At 37.5% G+C, this 22189-nt stretch overlaps 1 protein-coding gene across 5 annotated transcripts in view; it reads right to left on the reverse strand.

The window, feature by feature from the left end:
* The window catches only part of LOC103479583 (A-type potassium channel modulatory protein DPP6-like), a 97174-nt gene that overhangs the window by 25148 nt on the left and 49837 nt on the right, over positions 1–22189 (reverse strand). For all 5 annotated transcript variants that reach the window (XM_081598135.1, XM_008434097.3, XM_008434095.3 and 2 more), the window contains 2 exons: positions 7413–7527; positions 4147–4245 (listed from right to left, as the gene is read on the reverse strand). In XM_081598135.1, coding sequence (XP_081454261.1) covers positions 4147–4245; positions 7413–7527 — 214 coding nt within the window. The remainder of the gene's footprint in view (positions 1–4146; positions 4246–7412; positions 7528–22189) is intronic.

Consider the following 22189-nt stretch of genomic DNA (forward strand, 5'->3'; position numbering starts at 1 on the left):
CAGACGGCAGCGCCTCTTTGTTTTAGAGATCAATGTGAAGGTTGAATCATTGTGTTTGGAGCCAGGAGTGAGTGAGAAACTCTGAGGTGAGCAAGAGACTTCAGAGGCGGAAAGTGATCAAAGAGCAACAGGGATCAATTACACACCTCTGTGAATGAAGTCTACAAAATATTGATGAGAGCCGCCCGAGTGAGAGGCTGTCCCGTCGGATTTCTTATCAGAAGGTCATTAGCAACAAATGAATGCTGATTGCATTAACTTAAATGACAAGTGCAATGTCACACAATTGATTGCGGGAGTTTCGTCAGGTGCTGAAGGCGCTTTCATCACAGTTGCAAATGAAGGGCGCAGACACGTGAGAATGTAAGTAATTATATGTTAATAAGGAGGTAATGTAAGTAATCACAGGATAATCTGCTCGGCAGAAAACGGGGACAGATGGTTCTGTTCATTACATGCCATCTCTCAATCAGACGTACACATGCAAGTTGATTTTAAGCAGAAGGTATTAGAAGTTAAGCTAAGCTAAGGGCTTCAACAAAGTCAAGGCAACAAATAACATATTTGAAATGTTTGCAGTTAGTTTATGAAAATACAGCAAAAATAAACATTAAATTCAGCCCACGACCCAAAAGTAGTAAATGGGATTCAGCCTTTTTCATGCACTCTAAAGACTTTCTGCCACTTTTCCACCGCAGCCAATTCTCTAAAGACAATAGACTGCAAGCATCTTCAAACACACTGGAAAAAAAAATGAGTTTTTGTTGCTTGTAAAGAATAGCAGTTAATTTTTAAGATGGCGAAACAACTGACTGGGTTTTCCTCTATGATTTCTATTACATTTTGACATTTTGGTCCTTCCTCATTGGATGGAGGACGCAGAAGAAACGGATTGCAGTCAAATAAGGAAAAGAAAATATTTATGCTCTCTCTAAAGGAACGCCTGAAGATTCACAAAGTAAAAGGCTAATCTTTATTGAGCCCTGGATCTGTCTTTATTTGACAGCACAAACTTCTTTGTCTTTTTATTTGAACACCTCTAAACACAATAAGACCCCTTAACATTTCTCCAATTTAAATAAATGTCACATAAACAACTCTAATCCTCTCCTAGTGTAGAGCAGACAAAGCCAAGACTAATTGTAGAGTCAACACACACACAGCAGACTGAAAACAAGCCTAGAGCAGCAAGTGTGTTTGTGGACGGGAGAAGTGTGGGAGCAACAGCATTTAATGAGACAAGCTATAGCATTGTGGTTAAAACCACTGCAGTAAGTCAAACCACAAAGTAGATTCACTAAACAATGGTATTTGCTTACAAGTCGAGTTAATTTATCTGTATGTTCGGATGAATTGGTTTGTAATCTGGCACTGTCTTTTTTTTCCTGGTGATCGTTTCCTTCTTTGTTTTATTCTTATTGGATGGTTCAGTTTGACAGCTAAAATTCTCCAAGCTTCTCCAAACTTTTGCAGCAGTTTTTAGTCCAGACTGCATCCGTTTTACCAGTCCAACCTCTGAAACTGATCAAAGCTGAGTGTAATGTTTCCAGCTGCTAACTAGATGTTTGAACTTAAAAACATATATATTTTTTAATCAAACCTTTGAAAGGGCACAATGATAATTTAGCAAAGCTTTTATTGGTGAATAGCTTTCCTATGTCACCAGGTCAAGTTCCTGTGGAGTTGTTAGCAAGTCCAAAGGAAACGGCTTTAACTCATTTGTGATTAGTTTATTCTTTCTATTTAACACTGAGTTCTGTTCAAGTTTGAGGATTATAACAAGTAAAGATGATAACCTAAACAGAATACATGTTTACTTTAGTTAGTGCAGCTAGGCACAGCTGACTTCATTTGTTTTCTGACAGAAAACAAATGTTATATTTGTTAGATTTTGCTTTTGTTTTGTTTCTTAGATTTCTTATTTGTTTTGCTCATGCCATGAAAACTAAGGCAAATAGTGTATTTGGTCTGGTTGCCTTGCAGTGTCATTAACAGATTTTGCTCCTCAACACTGTGTATGTTTGGCAGAGAATGTTGCACCTGCTGCACATTTGCATTTATTGAATTAAGGGCACATCAGACATATGTTGACAAATGTTGTATATTAAGACATTTTTTTTTACTTTCTGTAGCTGTGAAGAGGGAATGTTTGCACTTTAGGACAATTATGTAATTCTCAACATTTTCCATTGTTTCAAAAAGTATGTCCAGAACCTACTAGAGATGTAAATAAATGAAGTCGTTATAGAACATTTGAAAATTGCCATGTTGTTGTTGTCCAGGAATGCCTAAATAAGACTTTTAGATGACTTGTGACTAAAAAAAAAATCAAGTCACTTGAGTTTTGACATTTAAATGATTCAGTTTTGATCTGGTCCACCCTACTTTAATTTTAGCTGAATGAGAAACATAATTTTCCCAAATGGCAGACTTTAGTAATAGATTGAAATTTCTCACTCTCGTTTTGGTGTCACTTTCTAAAGTTCTGTGGTGTAGCATAGAATTGTGTACTTAAATTCTACAATTAAATTTTTTTTTATTATTATTATTTTTTTTACAAAATGTATATTTTAAATGTCTTCCTTGAGTGCAAAAGCAAAACCGAAGTCAAATTGCTTGTTTGTGTTCACATGCTTGGCAAATAAAGCTGATTTTGATTGAAATGCCCTGTATGAGTTGAGGTTTAAAACAACACTATATCTGAAACACAGAGCGCTACACATCAATCAGGTTCTATAAGGATTCTTTGAAGAAACTGAGATGAGAGCTCTCATTTCCCTGTGAGATTAATTATTTTTTTAACTGAATTGAATTGAACTGACCCCCACATGGGGCCTTCTTTAAATATCTTGAATGCTCTGTTGAATTAGCACCAGCAGAAAAACACAAAAACAACAAGATACTTAACATGAGTATAAAGAATTACTTTATCTAATTGGTTTTTGAAAACAGACATTTTCTTTGCACTAGCAGTGTACAAAGCAATACCAAAACATCTAGTGGATAAAAAGCTATTGTCAAGGAGCAACTTACAAATTATTTAATTTATACAAATCTGTAATGCAAAAACAGAGGGAAAAAAATCAACACTTGTCGTGGTTTTGTACTGAAATAATCCTACTTTATTGTGCATTTCTAGCGTGCTTCTTTTATGCAAGTCTCATTAATGGAACTTAAACACAGATATAAGTTAACCAGAAACAATACCTGAAGGAGCATTTAATGCATTTTCTCTGTGTTTTATCTTGCTAAACTGAAATAAGTTTGTGGTTTCTCAATGAAATTAAGCAAGTATAATCTCAATCTTTTTATTAAAACAACATTGTTTGTTGCTGTCTGCAGAAAATGTAAGAAAGAAGAAGCACCATGTTGTGGTTTAAAATAATGTGGAGCAATCTTCCTAGTGAACACCAGGGGACGCTAAATTTCCTGATCCAACATGGATGAGCTACATAGACAGTTTTGATCTCTGCTGTTACTTCAGAAAAACAACAAGAAACCTAAAGTGCTTAGCATTTTTTGCATGTTATGATGGCCTGTTTTTAATTCTTTAAACTTGCAGCTGAAATTAGTCTGCATTATGTCAGAATGTATTTGCTGTCTGAAAGCAAATAGTCACAGATATGTGACTAAGAAACAGTATTACCTACAGAGACAGACTAAATACTTAACTATGCTTGTTCTGGAATTAATGAGTCTGAAAACAAAGAAAGTTCAGTTTTTCATATTCACTCACAAAGCTAAACTATTGCAGCTTTTTAAATGAATTAGATCTCATCTGTGGTCTACATCCTATAGATACAATTTGGAAAAAAAAAAGATAATTGTATACACACTGTGCAAGGTTCACTTGCCTGAACTACTTTAAATTTATCTAGATGCAAATGAGTTTATCTGATTTTGATCTCTGCTTTGTAAATGATTAAAATAACCTGTTTGAGTTTTAAATTTGCGCTAATCTCACTACTCATGTGCTCTTATCAGTGCTGGTTATTCAGGAAGCTGCACCTCTGAAAAAAATGTGTCAGATTTTAATACCAATGGTACATTGTGAGTCAAAAAGGAAAATGTCAAACTGTCTGAGTGTGGGTTGTGTTTTGACAAAGAAGTCAGTTTTTAAATGTCAAAGCTGAACTGTAAACGCACCACTGAGCCATTCAGCATCCGGGTCATGGATTTGAAGGTCCACACCGAAGATGTCTTCGACTGTTACTTTCTTCTTATGAGCGAGGCTGTCATCTTCACCTGTCAAATGCATCAGAGTTAGATAAATAAGCATGGATATATTAAATGCTTTATAAACTCTTCTGTTGAGGAAATCAAATATACAGATAGGCTTAATTAAGACACATGACCATTGTTTTTTCTCTCTTTGTCCGTTGGTTTATCGCAGTAAAAACAACCAAGATTTTGGCTAGAATTTATAAAAGCTCCAGGGATTTTGAGGTCAACTTCTAAATGCTTTCCTTCAGCAATTTTCAAAGAAAAGAATGTAAGAAATCAAGCTGCTGTGAGATTTTTATCATTTTAGCATAATCTGCCATTTCGCAGACATCACAGTAGTTCTAACATCTGTTCCATGCCTTAAACTTAGAAAGTAAAGCAAAATGCAAAGAGAAAAAGAAATCTCTGGCGTTGTTCAATTGGTCTGCGAGTAGCATGCTGGGGTTTTTATCTAGCAGAAGGTTGGCAGCGCCTTGTTAACCCAAAGGTCAAAATGAGACGTGAAGCTGGCAGATGAACCGCGGTTTGAGCAAACGACGGGGGGAGCCAGGCCAGGAGAAAGGAAAAAAGGCCAATATGTGAAGTCTTTCAGAGTTTTCTGTTGCATCTGCGTTTAGAAACAACAGCTATCACAAAGACTGACAGCTTGGTATTATTTTGCAAATGGATAATTAAAATCTTTTGACAGGCCTCAAGTTGTTTGCGAGCAATAAATGTGTGAAGCCACGTCAAACACTGTAAAGTGTTTATCAGCATATAAGAAATCAGAGAAATTCTCTCCTCTTGCAAGCTGGGGTAGCATGAGAAGGCTGATTTGTAGAGGAAAATTGGATCTGACATCAGGCTGGAGCTGTTACTGCATTATCATCCCAATTAATACAGGCATAAATGGCATTGCACATTAAAAGACCTTTTATCCAGTGAAACGATGAGCCTGTCTCTGTGCATAAACCAGCACAGAATCACCATCCAAAGACATGGTGTTGTCTGTAATAACGCGCCCTGCTGGAAGAGGGTCATCAAATTAAAATAGCTTGCCTGAGCTGCAGGAGCCTGCAGAACGCTGCTGCCGTGACAAATCATATGAGGTGAGTTTACAGGTTGCAGGGCTGAGTGTAAAGTCAGCCATGGGTGCAAGAAAACGTGTGTATTCATGCTGCTGAACAGGTGTCTCATCTTGTCCCCATGGTTGCATGGCAATTATGAGTGTTTCACAAATTTAACAGATTTTCATTAATCTGGAGTAGCAAAACAGTCGACATGTATCAAAAAGATAAACGTCCCTTCCTTTTTAAAGTAAATGTTGTTGTTTTTTTAATATGACAATTCATTTTCTTATCACAGCTCCAAAAAACATTCTGCTTTCTGATTGTTTTAACAATTTTTTACCGTCAGTAGCTATATTAGATAACTCTCTTACAGTTTAATCAAATCATTTAATTTGGTACACTTTAAATGTTTAATCCCATAGTGAAATTTTTATTTATTTTTTTTATTTACATTATATTCCAAGAAACTATTAATTCACAAGTCTAAAGCATAATTTGAATTATAATGACAGAGCAGCTACATTTATTGGCTCAACTACATGTGCCTAAAGCCCTAAAATAAATATTTAACTGCATTATTGCTTTGACTTCTAATGTGCTTAATACAGTCAGGATTTTATTAAAGAGTAGCATTATGGTAATTCAACTCCCTCATGAGTCACCTGAATTTATTCAGTTTTTCTGGCCGCAGAATTATCAAAGATGTGCAATTAGCATGTGCCGCTGCTGTTTTTTTGACCTTTCAGTATCTGACAATTCTTCAGTATTCCTGTGTGTTTCTGACAGTGAAATAACAGTTTAAAGGCCAAACAACAAACTCATGTAAAATCCCGTCACCGCTTACTTGATGACAGTAAGAGTGGCAAAAGTGACAGCACTTACAAACATAAAATTCCAGCGATAAGAAAGTAAAATATGGAACAACTTCAATAAGCAAATACACCATGAGGGAATATGACAGGATTCCAGGAAATGGCGTAATCAATATGCAAATTTGCGATTTATGTTATGACCTCTATATATATATACCCTTAAGCTTCATTGCAGACAAAACATGATAAATCAACAATTAGTTCAACTTGGAACCGTGAGCTTTGCCCAAACTGTTATTGTGTCAAACTATGAGCATGAATCATCTTAACTTGGCTGAGATGAATCTAGAACCAGTTATCTTGTTCTAGGAAGGATTTGTTCCCCAGAGAGACAGGAAGTCATAGTTAACACATTAGCTCAAAGAAAATTGGATGATTTAAATTTTTCTTTTCATAACTTACATAAAATATAAACTAAAAGTTTGATATTTCTAAAAATAAATTCAGAAAGAATATATGAAACGACATTTACGTTAAAGGTTTGCAGACATCAAAAGGCAGAGAATGAGGCCAACACTGCATATGTAAAATGGTGTGAAATATGTAGTCAAATGAAAAATTTAGTTTGGTGCAACATTTTTTTAAGTACTCTAGACGTTTAACATTTTTGATCAGTTTTTATAAAATTTGTACAAAATGTCCAAACTACACATATTTTGTCACTTAATGCAAATCAGTACATTTGAATCTGCATTGTTATGCATCGTTTGCCGATTAGAAAAATTCAATTAGAACACACGCAGTACAGAAACTAATTGTCTAAATATCAGTAATACATTTATGGTAATACCCTGAGTTAAAAATTTGACCCAGTTCATCTGCAGTGGTTGGAAGAATTGGAGCAGATATAATGACATGTTTTAATGCAAATCACACCAGCTGACACAAGCATGTCTCAGGGGACAGAAGTTTACAGCGTGCTTCCTTTATTTTCCTTTTTTTCTATGTTTTCTCGCATGCAGTTCTGTGAAAAGATGAAACTCTGATGCCCGGTGTGATAAAATAGCGCAGTTAAAATATGTCGAATAATCATGTCTGGTTGAAGAGTGAGGAGATTTTCCTGCAGTTTGAGTAAACCCACAAGATTTGTCGTCATTTAAAGAGCAAGAAAGCGCCTCCAGAAAGCTTGAAATGCAAGTAAATGACATGTAAAAATACACTATTTATATGCATCACTAGGAGGTCATGTTGTCTTGCATTATAAAGCAGAGTACTATTTTTAAGGAAGTGTTGACTGAGCAGCAGAGTTTTGTTGTGTGATACATACTTGGGGTCAGTAAGATAACAGAGGTGACAATCAGAGAACATATGATCAGGATGACCAGGAGGGCGATTGCTATTCCCTTCCAATTCCTCTGAGGTGGCGCGCTACCCACAAGGTCCTAAAACGACAAAAATATGACATGACAAACACATACAATGTTAATAGACATTTTAAATATTACAAAATTCTTTGTGCTCCTGGCAGCTTAAGCTGGTCAGCTGAGTTTAATGATTCAGTCAAAATAAAACACCTATCTTGAAATAAAACTTTTCTAAAAAAAATAAAATAAAAAAAAAAACAGAACATGTGACTTTTCAGGCTAGTTTCACCCTCCCTGTTGAAGTAGTTCAGAAAAATATTGCAAGGTTCGGTACAAACAGACAGATATGAGCACATACCTGGTATTGTGGTGAAACACTACTTTGTCTACTTAAATTAGTCCTTTTCAACTCTTGCATATGACTGTAGTATTTTTTAATCAAGCATTAAGCATTAATCACCCTTTTTGTTTTGCATCATTCACTACTTTAACTTCTAAGCTCTGCAAGACACCATTACGATGTTTTCCATCCATCTTCTGTAGTGCGTCGCTTTCTTCAAAAACCTTTCTGGTGCACCCTCTTTGGAATCACAACCTGAGTCTGAATCCAAAGTGAAGAACTTCCACAAACCCAAACCCGGAGCAAAATAGACCATCGCATCATAAAGAGACCATAAACCAAACAATAGTATCAATGCTGTCCTCTGTGGCCAGAGAAGTACGTCCGATCCAGATTTACGCCTTGTCCTCCATGAATTCTGATGTGAATGCTTACATTTTTAGCAACAACGGAATGTGAAACATATTCTTGCATTTTAATCATAAAATTATAGAAAATCCACACTTCTTGCAGTACAGTTGCAATGCCTTGAAAAGGCTCAGAAATACTTATTGGAATTAATGTGAATATATTATGAGGGATGCCAAAGTGCACCACAGAGCGCCTCAGAAAGTAATTTCTGCCTGTTGCCATCAGGCTTTACAATGCCCAAGTCTGTGCTAATTGATTCAATTTTTTTCTGCGCTCATTTATAGGTCATTTATTGATTAATATATTGCATGTGATTGCTTGTTATTTATTTATTTATTTATTTATTTGTTTATATCTAGTCATTTTGAACTTATCACTCTTAGGTATAAATATATTTTACAGACTTTGTATTTATTATCTAAGATGGAGTAGCTTTCAACAAATAAGCAATTTCCCCTTGTGGATCAATAAAGTATATTGTATTCTATTTATTTTTTATAAATACAAAGACAACATGGTCATTGGACAATAAAGTCATTTAAAATAGCCATGAGTTGCATCACAAAAAAATAAAATATAGCCCTTTCACAAACACAACATTTTCACGAGACGGGGTGATCTATCTCACATAATGTCTCAGGATGACCTTGGATGCACTTGGTGTTTTAAAATTCATCTCATCACACATAAGACACAAGCATATTGTGCCGCCGCAGCTGGGAAGCAGAGATTGGCCGTAGAACAGCCCATTCTCTGACAGACAGATGCTTACAACTCAACCACTTTTCGTGCACTATAACTCTGCAATCATCGAGCCGCTCCCTGCTGCTCGCGTGCGAGGAGTCCCCGCAGCTTTGCCTGATAGCTGGAGTGGAGCGACGGCTTCAGAGTAGGCGCAACGGGCAGAATAATGAGCCGCTCCCCTCGCGCAGCCCAGCAGATGGTAGATAGCTAATCAGCACTGTTTGAGGCGCATCTACTGGAAAAATCCACAGGACACAGAAAACATTTTAAGAGCAGACATGTGGGAGGCGGCGGACTGGTAGCCAAAGATGACTGGCCCAAACCCAAAAGCATATGTCTTCAACTTTTTTGGTTATGGAGGCAATCTGAGTGCTGTTATTGTGCGATTCCCCTGGCACAAACACACACCATCAACCACTTGTAAACATATTGTGTCCATTCGAAACAGATGGTCTACTAAGTAGCAATGGATGAGAGCTAAACGCCAATTTACTCAATGTTCAGGCTCATGGCATTGTTGAATGATTACTCTGCTATCTGTGGTTCCAGTCTGTAGATAAATGATAAAAACCTTCTACTGAGGAATCAATTTCTGATAAATGATAGACAGACCAGTTCCATGATAACCAACAGGTCCTGCTTTTGTTCTTACAGCATTGTTACCATAGAAAATGTGATTGAATTACTTTTCTTTTAAGAATGTAACACATAAACAAAGTACTCCAAATTAAATTGAATTCATTTTGTTTCTTAAACGCATGCACTTAAACTCATCCTCCTTCAATCGAAGCCCTAAATAAAAACCTGGTGCTTCATTCACCTTTCAAGGTCACCTAATTTAAAAAACAAAAACAAAACCTGACTGCACCAGTGGGGAATCTAAATGTCACAAGGTATAATTAGATTTGTACCTGTCATTGTGTGAGGATGGGGGAGAGGAAATCAATCAAGCAGCAAAAAGAAGATGAAGAATTTCTTAATGCAGGTCAGAGACAAAGACCTGAAGAGTAAATACTTGGAATGGGTTATGGAAAGACATGGGAACTCTTTCACTTTCCCAGAGACGTTACCCTGAAAGATCCCCAAAAAGATTATCTCTGTGGAAAAACATAGATCAAAACAGACTGGATATTTTAAATTATCTTTGTAAGATGCTTGACTGGCCTTAAATGAAAAAAAGATATTACAGTAAATACCAAAGATTACTTTAATCAAAGTCTTCAGTACCAAAACACAATTCTCAAAGTAGCAGTGATACGGTGATGGCAGAGTTATCCAGTGGAAATAACATGAAATGACTGTAAGCATACCACTAAGGCATCGTTAAAGTGTCTTACAGTGACATTTAAGCTCCTTTGAGTGACCTAGTCAAACCTAAGACATCAGTCTAATAAGCTTATATGAATGCCGTGAACGACTCATTAAAAATGTCCCGAATCCTCTCAGTGTTTTTTCATATTTGCACGAATTAACAAGACATTTAAGTTACTGCTAACTTTAAAAAAAATAAGGGTTACCTGGATTTTCTCTCTCTTCCCCTTCTCCGTTTTGTTAACATATATTTGCAACTAAATTGATAAATGTCATTTGTAATTTTTTGCATCAGCGATTTCATTAGTTATCCTCAATAGCCTATAATAATTGACAGATAATTTTAGAAGAAAGATATTTTCTAACTTCACTAATGACCTAAAAGTACAGCTATTCACACCCACATTCAACCGATTTGCAGCAGCCTCGTGTTTTAATGAGGCTGTGTTCTTCCTAAAAGCAGATCTGGTTTTAGCAGGGATCCAGGTCAGGCTGACGCTTGTAGCGGAGAGGCTGCCAGTGGGAAGTGAAAAGGTGACTATAAATCAACACTGTTAGGAGCTCCTGTGTCTAACTAATCAACCTGGGTGTGCAAGGTACCAGACTTGGGATTCTAATGAACAGTTCAGACAATAACTACTCCATATTTTGTCTATGTGGCATTAAAACCTCATTTCATCAGGTTAATCCTGGTTAGGTGTTTGCACTGCTTCATTTACATACTTATTCAGTAGACCGGTAGTCTGATCAGGAGCAACATGTTGCCTCCACTTTGGAGGCAACAAAAATCTGTGGCAATTTTCCCCAAAATGCCACAGAGCAGAGCAGTTTTTTTTAAACAAAGGTAATAAAAAAGGTTGTTTACTGCAGGACATTTTGAAGGGCAAGTTTGTTTACGAAGACTTTATAATCAATTTTATTCGTTTCTGGTTTGCTTAATTAAAATGCATTTAAAATGTCTTGTAGTTCCAGTGTTAAATGCTCTTTAGAAATTATGTTCTAAGAATGTAGGTTGTACCTACATTTTTAGAACATTTTATGCTATTAGTTAACAATAGTCTCAAAATGACATTTATGGCAATAACTTCTGGGACAACTTTTCATCCAGCAAAATGTGTTATTGTGGCAGGCCTGATCATAATTCTTCCATCCAATGGTAAGACTGTCCACATGTTCGTACTATTAAAACTTTATTCCTTAGAGAGACTTGACCTAAAGTTTCTTCAGAGTTGTGCTGGACCTTGTTTTGGGTGATGCTGCAGTTCAGGACAACAGGATATCTGACATTTTGAATCTATATAGTATGGAGACATTAGGCAGGATTTGACATGTACAAGTAAACTACTGAGTTTGGATTTAGGCCAAATAATAAGACAAAATTGTGAATGTTAAGATAAGGCCAAAACAAAAGTATCCAAATAGGCAAGAGGTCACATACCCGGCTCTCAAAGTCCATAAACGGGCCATTAAAAATGTCTGCATCACACCTGAGCTAAATATTGAATCATGAATTGTTTATTCTGCTTATGAGCAAGTTTGGAATAATTGCACCTATATTCACTCAATGGTTTAATAAATACCCTTTCAGAATAAAATGTAAGGTTTAACTAGAGGGCTTCTGTCTAGAGATTTTAAATTGGAGGTCACGATCTGTGTACACAAACAGCAACTTTCCACATTAATCTTCCTGCTCACAGATACTGAGGAGCTCCAGCCACCCGTATCGGTCCAGCTGTTCATAACCATGTTACCAATTAGGCCTGGTCTCCGGCTGCCTGTCGTGGCGAGAGTGCTTATGGGGCAGCTCAGCGAACCGTCCACAAGTTAACGAGGGGTCCATGCACAGGTGAAAACGAGACAGCTCGACTGTTCGGCAGAGAGCGTTCACTGCGTCTCTGAAGCCTCCAAAATGCAACGCTGCCAGTTACTTTCAATTAAATGCTAAAAATGATCCTGTGTTTTCTTTGCCTTTGTACCTCTTGTCTCTGCAGTTTGCCTAACAGCAAGGCAAATCAATACTGGAGCCAGTGAGTACACATAGAAAACCAGCAGTTGCATCAATAAGCTGATTTATTGCTGCAGAGGAAAAATGTGTTCAGAATAAGGTGAACATCCTAGATTTAAATGATCCTATTTCCCATACGATATCATTCTTTGATGGGTGAGACATGCTGATGCCGACCTCTCCCTGAGCTAGAAATAACATTTTCCAATACTTTGGCAAGTTTGCAGATAACGACGCTGTTCTTGCTTCTGCTGCCTTGTGATCTAAAAGTGACAAAGAGTTGAAGCGCACCCTCAGAGAGGTGTCCTGTTCACTACGCCTATGTATTAGGCGTATCTATAGGGGTATCTATAGATATGATAAGTTGAGCTACTTGCTATTACTCTGTTTCCAAAAAAGTTCAGACATAATATGGGAACGTAAATGTGGATGAGGAAATGGTAAGTACTGTCAAAAAAAAGTGAGATAAAGTCAATTTGCATGAAAAACTTTCAGTTATGCTCTGGGCCCAGTTATTTTGTTTTTTAATGTGACATAACCAGGTGAATGACAGATTTTACAGTGTTGTTTTTTTGAATCCCTCAGAGAGAGAGTCAAAAACAGAAGAAAAACATATCTCTTTAAACAAATTCCAGGTAAATGTAGCTGGTGATTACACCTCAAAATTAATAAAACATGCACATTTTCATTACCTTTAACAAAAACACTTGCTAGTCATTTCACCCCCTCCACCATGTTGGAATTTTGCACTGTTGGTTGTGTCTCAAACAACTTTTTGTACATAAAGATGAGCTGCATTTAAAGGAAGCTGAAGATAAGTAATTATGTGAAGAAATGCGTATATGTCTATTATAGTTAGAGTTAGTTTTAATCAGGGTTTCTAATCTGTCAGATTTTACCTGAACATAATTCTTATTAAAGGCACAATAATTAAAATAAGCTGCAATATAACATATGTTAAATCTACAATTTAAATAAATACATTTATTTGAATTGAACATTGTAGTATTTATTTACATCCATGCATAGCCAAACTCATGCATCATGGTTAAGTGCATGGATTTCTTTTAATAAGTATGAAAAGAAAGTAGACGGGGAAGAAATGGCAATGTGTGGGCACAAAATTGGAGTATTAATATGCAACGGGGTGAACTAAAGCCCATTAAGAAAGGTAACTGAGTTTAAGATACAAAGGGAATGACAAAGAAGTGCCGAAGTATGCACTTACACCATGGAACAAAAAACTCCAACTTACTATATAAATACAGCCTACATTTGAAAAAGAATGTACAGAATCTCTGCAAGAAATCCTTTCCTATGTGGGAATGATTGCAGGGGGAAAGTCGTGAATCTCTTGCTTTCTTTTTCAGAAAATGTTTACTTGCAAATAAGAGGGTGGTTCTATTTTTGTTTGGTGCAAAAGACAGTCTAGTCCAAGAGTTAAAGCATCTCTGCCATTTTTGATGCATGTATTTATAATCCCCATGTGTGCCGCTGGCATTTACAGTGTTACAATGTAGAATAATAAAGCAGCTAAACGGGTGTATTTGATAAGTGAAGAGGTGACCCAGTTTTCTGACAGTGGCCACTTTTCTGCACTTTTGATCAGCTGTCCTGGTGAAATCTCCCACAGAGTGTGGATATGAATCTGATATGTCATCAATGTTCTCTGAAAACACCATCACTGTCAGAAAACACAGAAAAAGCTACACAACATGTTCTCTCTTACAGCTACGATCTAAAAAAAAAAAATATGTAGACAAATGTGTCGCTTTATGATTCACCCAATTTCTGTCTTTCTACTTCAAATTCTGAAAAAGGGGGTATGTAAGAGTCAGACTAGAAAGTAGCGGAGCGCGTTTTAAAACTGCACTTTACTCTCAAACAGTCTGCTGTTATTAAGTACATACACTCTGATTGCTTTGCCTGTGCAGAGGGGTTTATCTCTGTGTGAAATATAGAGCGTTTCACCCACCTACTCAGGCACTAAAACAAAGCTCCAAACTCAGGCTGAAGTCACTCACATAAAAAATGTATAAAAAAAGATTAGCATTGTTTCCAGAATAATCCCACACAGGCACACAAAATCCATCTTTACGTTCTGAGATGTGTTTAAGCAGCTCTCACTGCCTTGAAAGATTATTTGCCGACTTACAGAGTTCTTCCATTTTTTACTTTTTTAATAGTTTTCAAATGAAAGTAAAAAAGCTGGCACTATGTGGAAAAAGCCCCATCTGCGTATCCCAACTTTGTTTGAGATGATCGATGTCATTTCTTTTCTTCAATTTCCTCATATGGAGGGCGTCATGTGTTGCTTTTATGAATCTTATTACTTATGTCACTTTGTCATTCATCCTAAATTGATTTCTTGACCTAACAGGTCAGACGGTAATCTTGGGTGTGGCTCATAAAATTGAGGCAAAATGATTGGGTTAATCTTTTAATCCTTGATTTAAAAAGAGAACGGGTATATTTTCACAAAGGACAAGGTTGCTTTGCACAGCTCTGAAAACAGCTTTTGTATCATCTTTTGACTGGTAAGAAAATTAGTTTGATGACCGGAAACATTTAAGTTTAAAACCTGTGGGAAATGTTTTCAATTATTTTCATTTTGGCCATCGTCTTCTAGGAGCATGCATCGGTGCTTTAGAACAACAGGAGGCGCATCAACATATGAGAACAGCCATTTTCACCTCCTCTCCGCAAACGCTTCTAAATAAACCCAGGCCATTTCAGCTCTGACAGCTACAAAGGACAGACAAATCCCACGAGGAGAGTCAACAACATTTCTCTCTGTCTATTTGTTGCTATTTCCATTCTGTTTTTGGAAGAAAAAAAGCTCAAACAATGGCACATCTTTTAAGGTCAAGCTTCCTTTACCCCCACCTCTCACTCCGTCTAATCCTCTCTCCCTCCTACCTCCCCTTTGTCTAACCATCTCTTTGTCTCTCTGCTGAAGTGTGAAATGGATCTTTCCTGATCTCTGAGCACCTGGTTTCCAAGGGAACCAAGAGAGTTGTTTGAGTCAAATTTGCAGCAAAGATGGAGTCTGCTGGTGAACAGTACAGCAAGAACTAATATTGCTGTTAAGTGTGGGAGGAAGCATGGGGTCTGAAGAGATAAAGTCCTCACAAAGACTCCAGAAAGACAATAGAGAAGAGGAACACTGGAAACAAAGGCAAAACGCTGCTGTCTAAAGATACAGGACACTTGACACATGATATATAGCTCTGTTGTAATGTAGTCACTGTCTAGGAGCAGCAAACCCGAGAGCAAAGCAGCAGTCTGCAGACTTGGGGATAAACTTTTTCTCTGGAACGGCATCAATAAATTATGTGCATTCATGAGTGAGATTAAGAATTCATGCAGCCTGCCTTTTGCTTCGTGAATAGCCGGGCATCAGCCTGTCTGTAGATTTAACTGTCCGGTCTTTGAACTCTTTTGGAAAGTCGGGCTCAGAGGGACAAACTCAATTGAAGCTGAATAAAGGCAAAGAAAAATGTGGCTCAGGTGGTGAAGATTAGCTTTCAAAAGGACAGTCAGAAAGACCTGTACTGAAGCAAGTCCCACAAATTTATTGTGACACTGTTTCCCCTTAAGGCTACATATGTATATAATATATGTTTATATAAGACCTGCAGGGCAGTACGGCGGAAAAACAGCACAGAGAAAAAACTATTTGATAAGTACAAGTAATTTAGCAGTTTAATAATTCTATACGCATTAGGTGAAAGGGACTTTACGTGCTTATTAAGAGATTATATATTTTTCTTTATTGCCTGGATTACTGTAGAATGGACTCCTCTTTCTCAGATTTCTTACAACATTTTGGAAGCGTTTTACCAAGACAAACATAGAGAAATACACCACTGCGTTTATTCCTACTGGCTACGCCCTTAAAATAATACATTAAAGCTATTGACCTCGTTTGTAGCCTCTCAACTATGGATGCCATGTTATTATTAAAATTTTCAAGCCGTAGTTTGTGACAAAGGCGAAAAGACCTTCTGTTTTATAGCTTTTATGTCACTCTCCTCTATTGCTTTCAGGAACGTAATGTCACCTTTAAATTCTTTTATGTAATCTGTTCACGTTGTAAAAGCTCTTTTGGCAAAACTGAGTATGTTCATCATCAACTCCCAGCTTATTGGAAACAATTTTTTAACATTATTAGGACAAGTGTCATGTAGTTAATACTCATTATTATCAGAAACAACAGGTTGTTTAAAGATGGATAGTTGAACTCAGCTGAACATATCACTGGAAAGACTAGCCGGAGCAGCAGAAGTGGGCAAAAGCAGAGTCATAATTTGGGATTACGTATATTCTGGTTTAGTAACTGCTCCTGGACTTGGTTTGGTTCTTGGCACGTGTGAATTTAGGCCAGCTGTTCATTCCATCACATTTAGATGAGAAAAATCTGTGGCGATCTTCACAAGAAAATGATTTGGCCTGACCCTGACCAGTTCTGAATTGTTATTCTTACCTAACCCAGACTCTGCTATTCCCTCACATTCACTGCACTTGGGGATAAACTTTACCCTCCATCATAGAGCCGACCCAATGAGGTCACCTGGACGTCGGGGCTCATACTTTTTTATGATCTACAGGTAATGATATGGTTTTTGCCAGTGACACAAATGTAGTGCAGTAAGTGAGAAGGAGATGCATTGCAAGTGCACGGAGTAAATCTTTCACAACATGTCGAAAATATCTTTAAATCATTTAGACCTCTGGCTTTTATGCCATTATCTGAGCCCATATGGAAATAAATGATTTAATAAGTGATGAGATGTTTTTCTCCTCTGTGGTCCAGACACTTAAATCCTTCCAGTCAACTACGCTACTCCCTAAATTGACAATCCTGAATTAAATTAAACCCAGCCAGTGCGTCTCAGTTAAAAATACCGTAAGCGACGCAATCTTATTATGGATGGCCTCAAAGGAACAAAGTTGTGCCTATGAAACTTTACCAAGTGTGTGGGAAGGAAAACTCAAGGGATCACCGAAGTTGGAACTGATAATAACAGAAGCAGACACACACTGTCGGAAGCTTTGACTATAAGATGTCTTTATGAAGACACACTAAGAGTGGGGTTGGGAAATGATTCAAAAATGATTCTCCATCTGAGTTTAATAGAAAAAAGTCCAATGTTATTGAAAAAGAAATGTTAGTTATGTGTTCAAAATAATTTAACAATAACATCCCTTACCACTTTTCTGTTTTTCATGAGACCTAAATGTTTTCTAAAGTGCGTCGTTCATTTGTGCAGCAGCGCTCAGCTCCACTGGTTAGCAGCAGGTGGTGGTGACTGCAGAGTTTTAGAAGCTTGAATCCATGCAGTGAAATGACAGTGAAGCCAAGTGAAGTGAAACACTGGCATTGAATAATAACCCCCGAGGGACAGGAGGGACCACGTTCTTATGCACATCTAAAAGATGATAAATTGCTGTTTTAAACATTGCTCTTTTCCTCGGAGATGTTACACAAACAACTTCTCAGTTATTTGCAGTTTTACAAGTGAAACCACAGCTAAGGGTGACTTCATGGGCTTTACATGGTGTGCCAGTAGTGAAAGCGCATCGATTCACCGGCTCGTCTCTGCTGAAGTTAATTATTGGAAAGAGTCCTCAAAACAGATGGGCAACAAAATCCATCCCAGTCTATGTGGAATAAATTAATATTAAAGCAGCAGGAAAATGTCTGGAAAAGAATTTAACAGGTTTTGTTTTGTTTTCCTCTCTCTTGCTGTGGAGTGCTTACTGTATCCCCAGAGATGCACTGTCACAATACAAACTTCACCTCTTTATTCCCACTTCAATAGTCGCATATAAATATTTTACCCGAACCTAAAATGTTTAAATTATTGTTTTCTCTTTGTCCTGTGAAGGACCTCAAGTTACGACAATGATCGAGCGAGGTTCTGCTAACTGCCAGCTTGTGGCAACAGCTGGTAGCTTGTTCACAAAGCTTTTGCACAGAGCACGCATTGAAATGTGCAACGCACAGAGTCATGAAAGTACAAGTACACCAACAAGAGTAATACATCCAAAACAGAGTGTTTCACAATATGGAGGTTTAGATTATCTAAATTTAAGAACCAACAAAGGCAAAGTGAGGTTTATAATGCCCCAGACTGCCAAGTTGTCATCCGAGACAGAAGCAGTTGCATATTAAAAAGTATTTTACTGCTTTTGCCTATAGAAAGGAGCAGAGGGGAAGCCTTTAATAGCATTTCCTGGCTCCAGCTTCACTTTGGATATCTTTTTTTTTCAACAGATCTCTTTTTCCTTTATGCTTGAAAAACATCTCTTTCTGCACAGTCTGTGACAATGCAAGTCAATGAATGGTTTCAAGCTCAATAAGCCAGAATGGGCACATGCCAAAGATCTCCAATCCACTTGTAACATTTGGCAAGATATCGGGAGGTGCAAAACACCAGTGTTTCTGTGTATAAACCCTAAAAAAAAGCTTTTGGAGCGGTGACTGAGACAAGACAGCTGTGATTTTATTGTTAGGGCATAAGTACATCTATCTGCACCTCATTCCACCTTAGAGTTTCTGTTCATGTCCAATCATTTAGAGGATTTTTTAAAAATCAGAAATGGTCTTAAGTCTCTTAAGAATCAAAAAGTAAAATTTTAAAGGTGAGGCATTATCCAAAATCAGCTTTTTTGAGCTTTATTTCATGTTATAGCGCTATCCTCTCAGAAGGCATGCCTGGAGTGTTGCTTTGATTCTTTCATGCATGTTTGAAGTATTCTTCAAAGTCCCCTTGCAGTCATTTGGGATCCCTAAATGCTTGCTCTCACGAAGCACCGCATATTTCCACAAAGCTCCTTCTTGGAGCTGCAGTCTCCAGCCAAACTTCAACCTTACAGAGCTCCCCTCCTCCAACCCCACCCCCTCTCAGCTCCTTTAGACTAGTGACAGCAGCAATTAGCAAACACTGTACTCACGGATGTGACACAGAGCGGCATTCTTTTACACTGTACAGTGTGTTGCCCAAGGTAGCATTTGTGGACTTAAAAGTTTATATGCTCCACAGTTGTGTAATTTTGCTCGACAAAACGCCCTAAACCTCAGATGTAAAAGTTAAAACTTCACTTGCCCAGTTTTGTCTAAACAGAGCAGGTCAGTCAATGGCATGCTCTTCCTAGCTATGTCTCCTTTAGCTGCCTCCAGCCACCAAAAGAAAGCTACATGTGAAGCTCTGAAATAGAATTAGAGAAACTGAATAAATCGCATGGAATAATGAAGAAATACAACTACTGTAGTATAAAAGTGGACATGAAAACATGTTCCTTTTTTGTTAGAATAGAAAAGCTAACAATGAAAAATTTTAAAATGAGTCTTTCTTCAAGATTTAGATCCATTTCATGAAGCCTACAGATAAAATACTTTGCTGATTCTGCCAAAGGACCAAATAGACATATTCAATAAGAAACTTGAACCTGGTCAAGGTTTTGATTCAAAAGAGAAAATTTCATTTAAATTTTCAGCTTGCACCAAATTGTTTTGCTCTTCAGATAGAAATGGAAGACATGCACTCATTTTGCCCCTCAAGAGGAAATGAACCATAGTGAGCCCAATATTGCTTTGACATTCAAGTCCACAAATAAATGACAACTTCAGACGGCCACTTGCATGTCGCTCCCGTTTTGTTGCTTTTAATCAGTCTATGAACGAGACAAAGAAAGAATGAAAGAGGGGGAAAAAAAGTGTCTTCTCAGAGCATATGAATTACCGCCTGCGTCTGGACAAAACTGCCGTCGTATCTTTTAATCATCAGAAGAACCGCAGTGCACAACAACACGACTGAAGCTGAATCACTGAAGAATAGATCAGTTCAAAATACGTCTCTCGCTATTCCTCCACCTTTCTTTCTTTTTTACCCTCGGCTGAATATATTCCTGAAAAATATGTAGCTGAAAATTAAATCCACTCCGAGTTACAGAAAAGATAAGAGCTCTATTATGCTCTCAGAATAATTGTGCACAGATGCAGCTTGATGCAAGTTTGAAGAAGAAGAAAAAAAATGGAACTAAAAAAGTGGATTTAATGATGGCATATTTGTGTTGAAGTGGGGTGAACTGTTCATGTCGTACCAAAGCTCAGCCAACAGGTTTGTTTTGATGCTGCCTTGAACAAAACAATCAGTGTGCTTTGAACAGCGTTCTGTACAGTAATTAAGGAGACGCGTTTCCGTACAACAAACTCAACATTAGAGCAACAGCGTACTGCTTTAGGACAGCTGTAGCAACATCATCTGCAGAAATGCTAGGGACAGTTTATAGCACAGCTGCTAAGAAAAGTAAAATCCTTCAATTCACATGTTCTTTAGATTAAAACTGAATGGACTGATTTGCTGTTTAATCTCCACTGACACTGTTTAATCCTCCACTGTGGATTCTTAGAGGAGGAGGAACTTCAACTCACAAATCTATCACTGCCTTCCTTTCTTGGCACCGATATGTTCACCTTCTCTCTATCTCTCAGTCCTTGCATAATTGAAGAGCATATGTACAGGAAGGTATCTGAAACTGATATTACCAAAGAGCAAGACTGTTTTTCAGGCAAAAGTACAAATTGTCCATACTGGAAGAAAACAAGAGAGCACTAAGGTCAGTCGGATATAAAATTCATATATGGTTCCTTTTAGCAGAGGTGAAATTATTGCTGCCTGTGCCGAATAACAACTGAGGATCACGTGTTGCCGCCTCGATGTGCAGACGAACCCGTGTGCATCTCACTTTCTGCTTCGATTTTCTTTCAAGCTTCAAAAGGAGCTCATGCTCCCTTATTTTTGATCAGAATTTGGTTAGGGATCAGTCGCGCTGCTGTTGACTCTGCAGTTCTGCTTTCATAAGTGTGCAAGTGGGATGCAAAAGTAAACATTTTAGGCTTGAAATGTTCAGAAATAATAGGGAAAACATCATCCAATAAAGTAAACAACAACAAAATATCACACAATGAAATGTTGGAGAGGCAGAGAAGGCTTCTCAATTGATGCCCATTCAGTTGCTGTAATGAAAAGCTCCCACTTCAGCCTTTGCAAATGCATTTTAGAGGTAAATACTCGACGATTATCGGCTGTTGCACAACTAAAGCAATAGTCAAGGGCTTCCCTCCACATTTGGGCAAACATGGATTTATTTTTATAGAACACCTTTCAACTTAAATTATGATACGAGTGTTAGAAGCACGGTTACGTAAACCCAGAAGTGGTCTGGTTGTCTACATGCAGCTTTGTCCATTTTTTGTTCCTCTGTTCCCTCACACGAAGTGCAATAGGTATGGAGCAGTATGATGTTTTCCTGGTCACATAGCCTTGAGTAGAAACATCATGGTTGCCATGTTTTTCAACTAAAAAAATGAAATGAAATACACAACATCTAACTGCTTTCATTTATATCAAAAAAAGTAAAAGAAAATTCTCAACAAAATCCACGGCTTGATCGAAACATCTAACGGTTTCTGCAATATTTATTTAGAGGCATTTTGACTTTGATGCATGCGCTTAAAAAAAAGTAGACCAAAGACTTGCAAAATTTTGCTAACTGCACAACATTTCATACTTTTTTTCATGTTGCTCTTCATATAGTAACACTGGGAGTATAAAGTTGATATTAACTGTGTTTGTTTTTTGCCTGGCTAACTGCTAGCGTAGCTACCTGAGCCCAGCTAATTAACATGTCGCTGGTGGCTTATTGGTCAGTGTTACCAAGAAGCACCTACAAAAACGATTCTCCACAAGCTTTTTTTTTTGTCATTGATAAATATTTTAAATAAAAACTTTAACTGTCGATAACATGATAGACAGAGTTAAAGCTAGAGCTAGGCCTATCATAGCAGTGAAGTTAGTTGCGACATCTTTTTAAAAAGGTTGCTACTAGACAATGCTCCCCCCACCCCAACACCACAACTG

This window comes from Poecilia reticulata, chromosome 17, assembly GCF_904066995.2.
Source record: "Poecilia reticulata chromosome 17, P_reticulata-male-v2, whole genome shotgun sequence".
NCBI classification, from domain to species: Eukaryota; Metazoa; Chordata; class Actinopteri; order Cyprinodontiformes; family Poeciliidae; genus Poecilia; species Poecilia reticulata.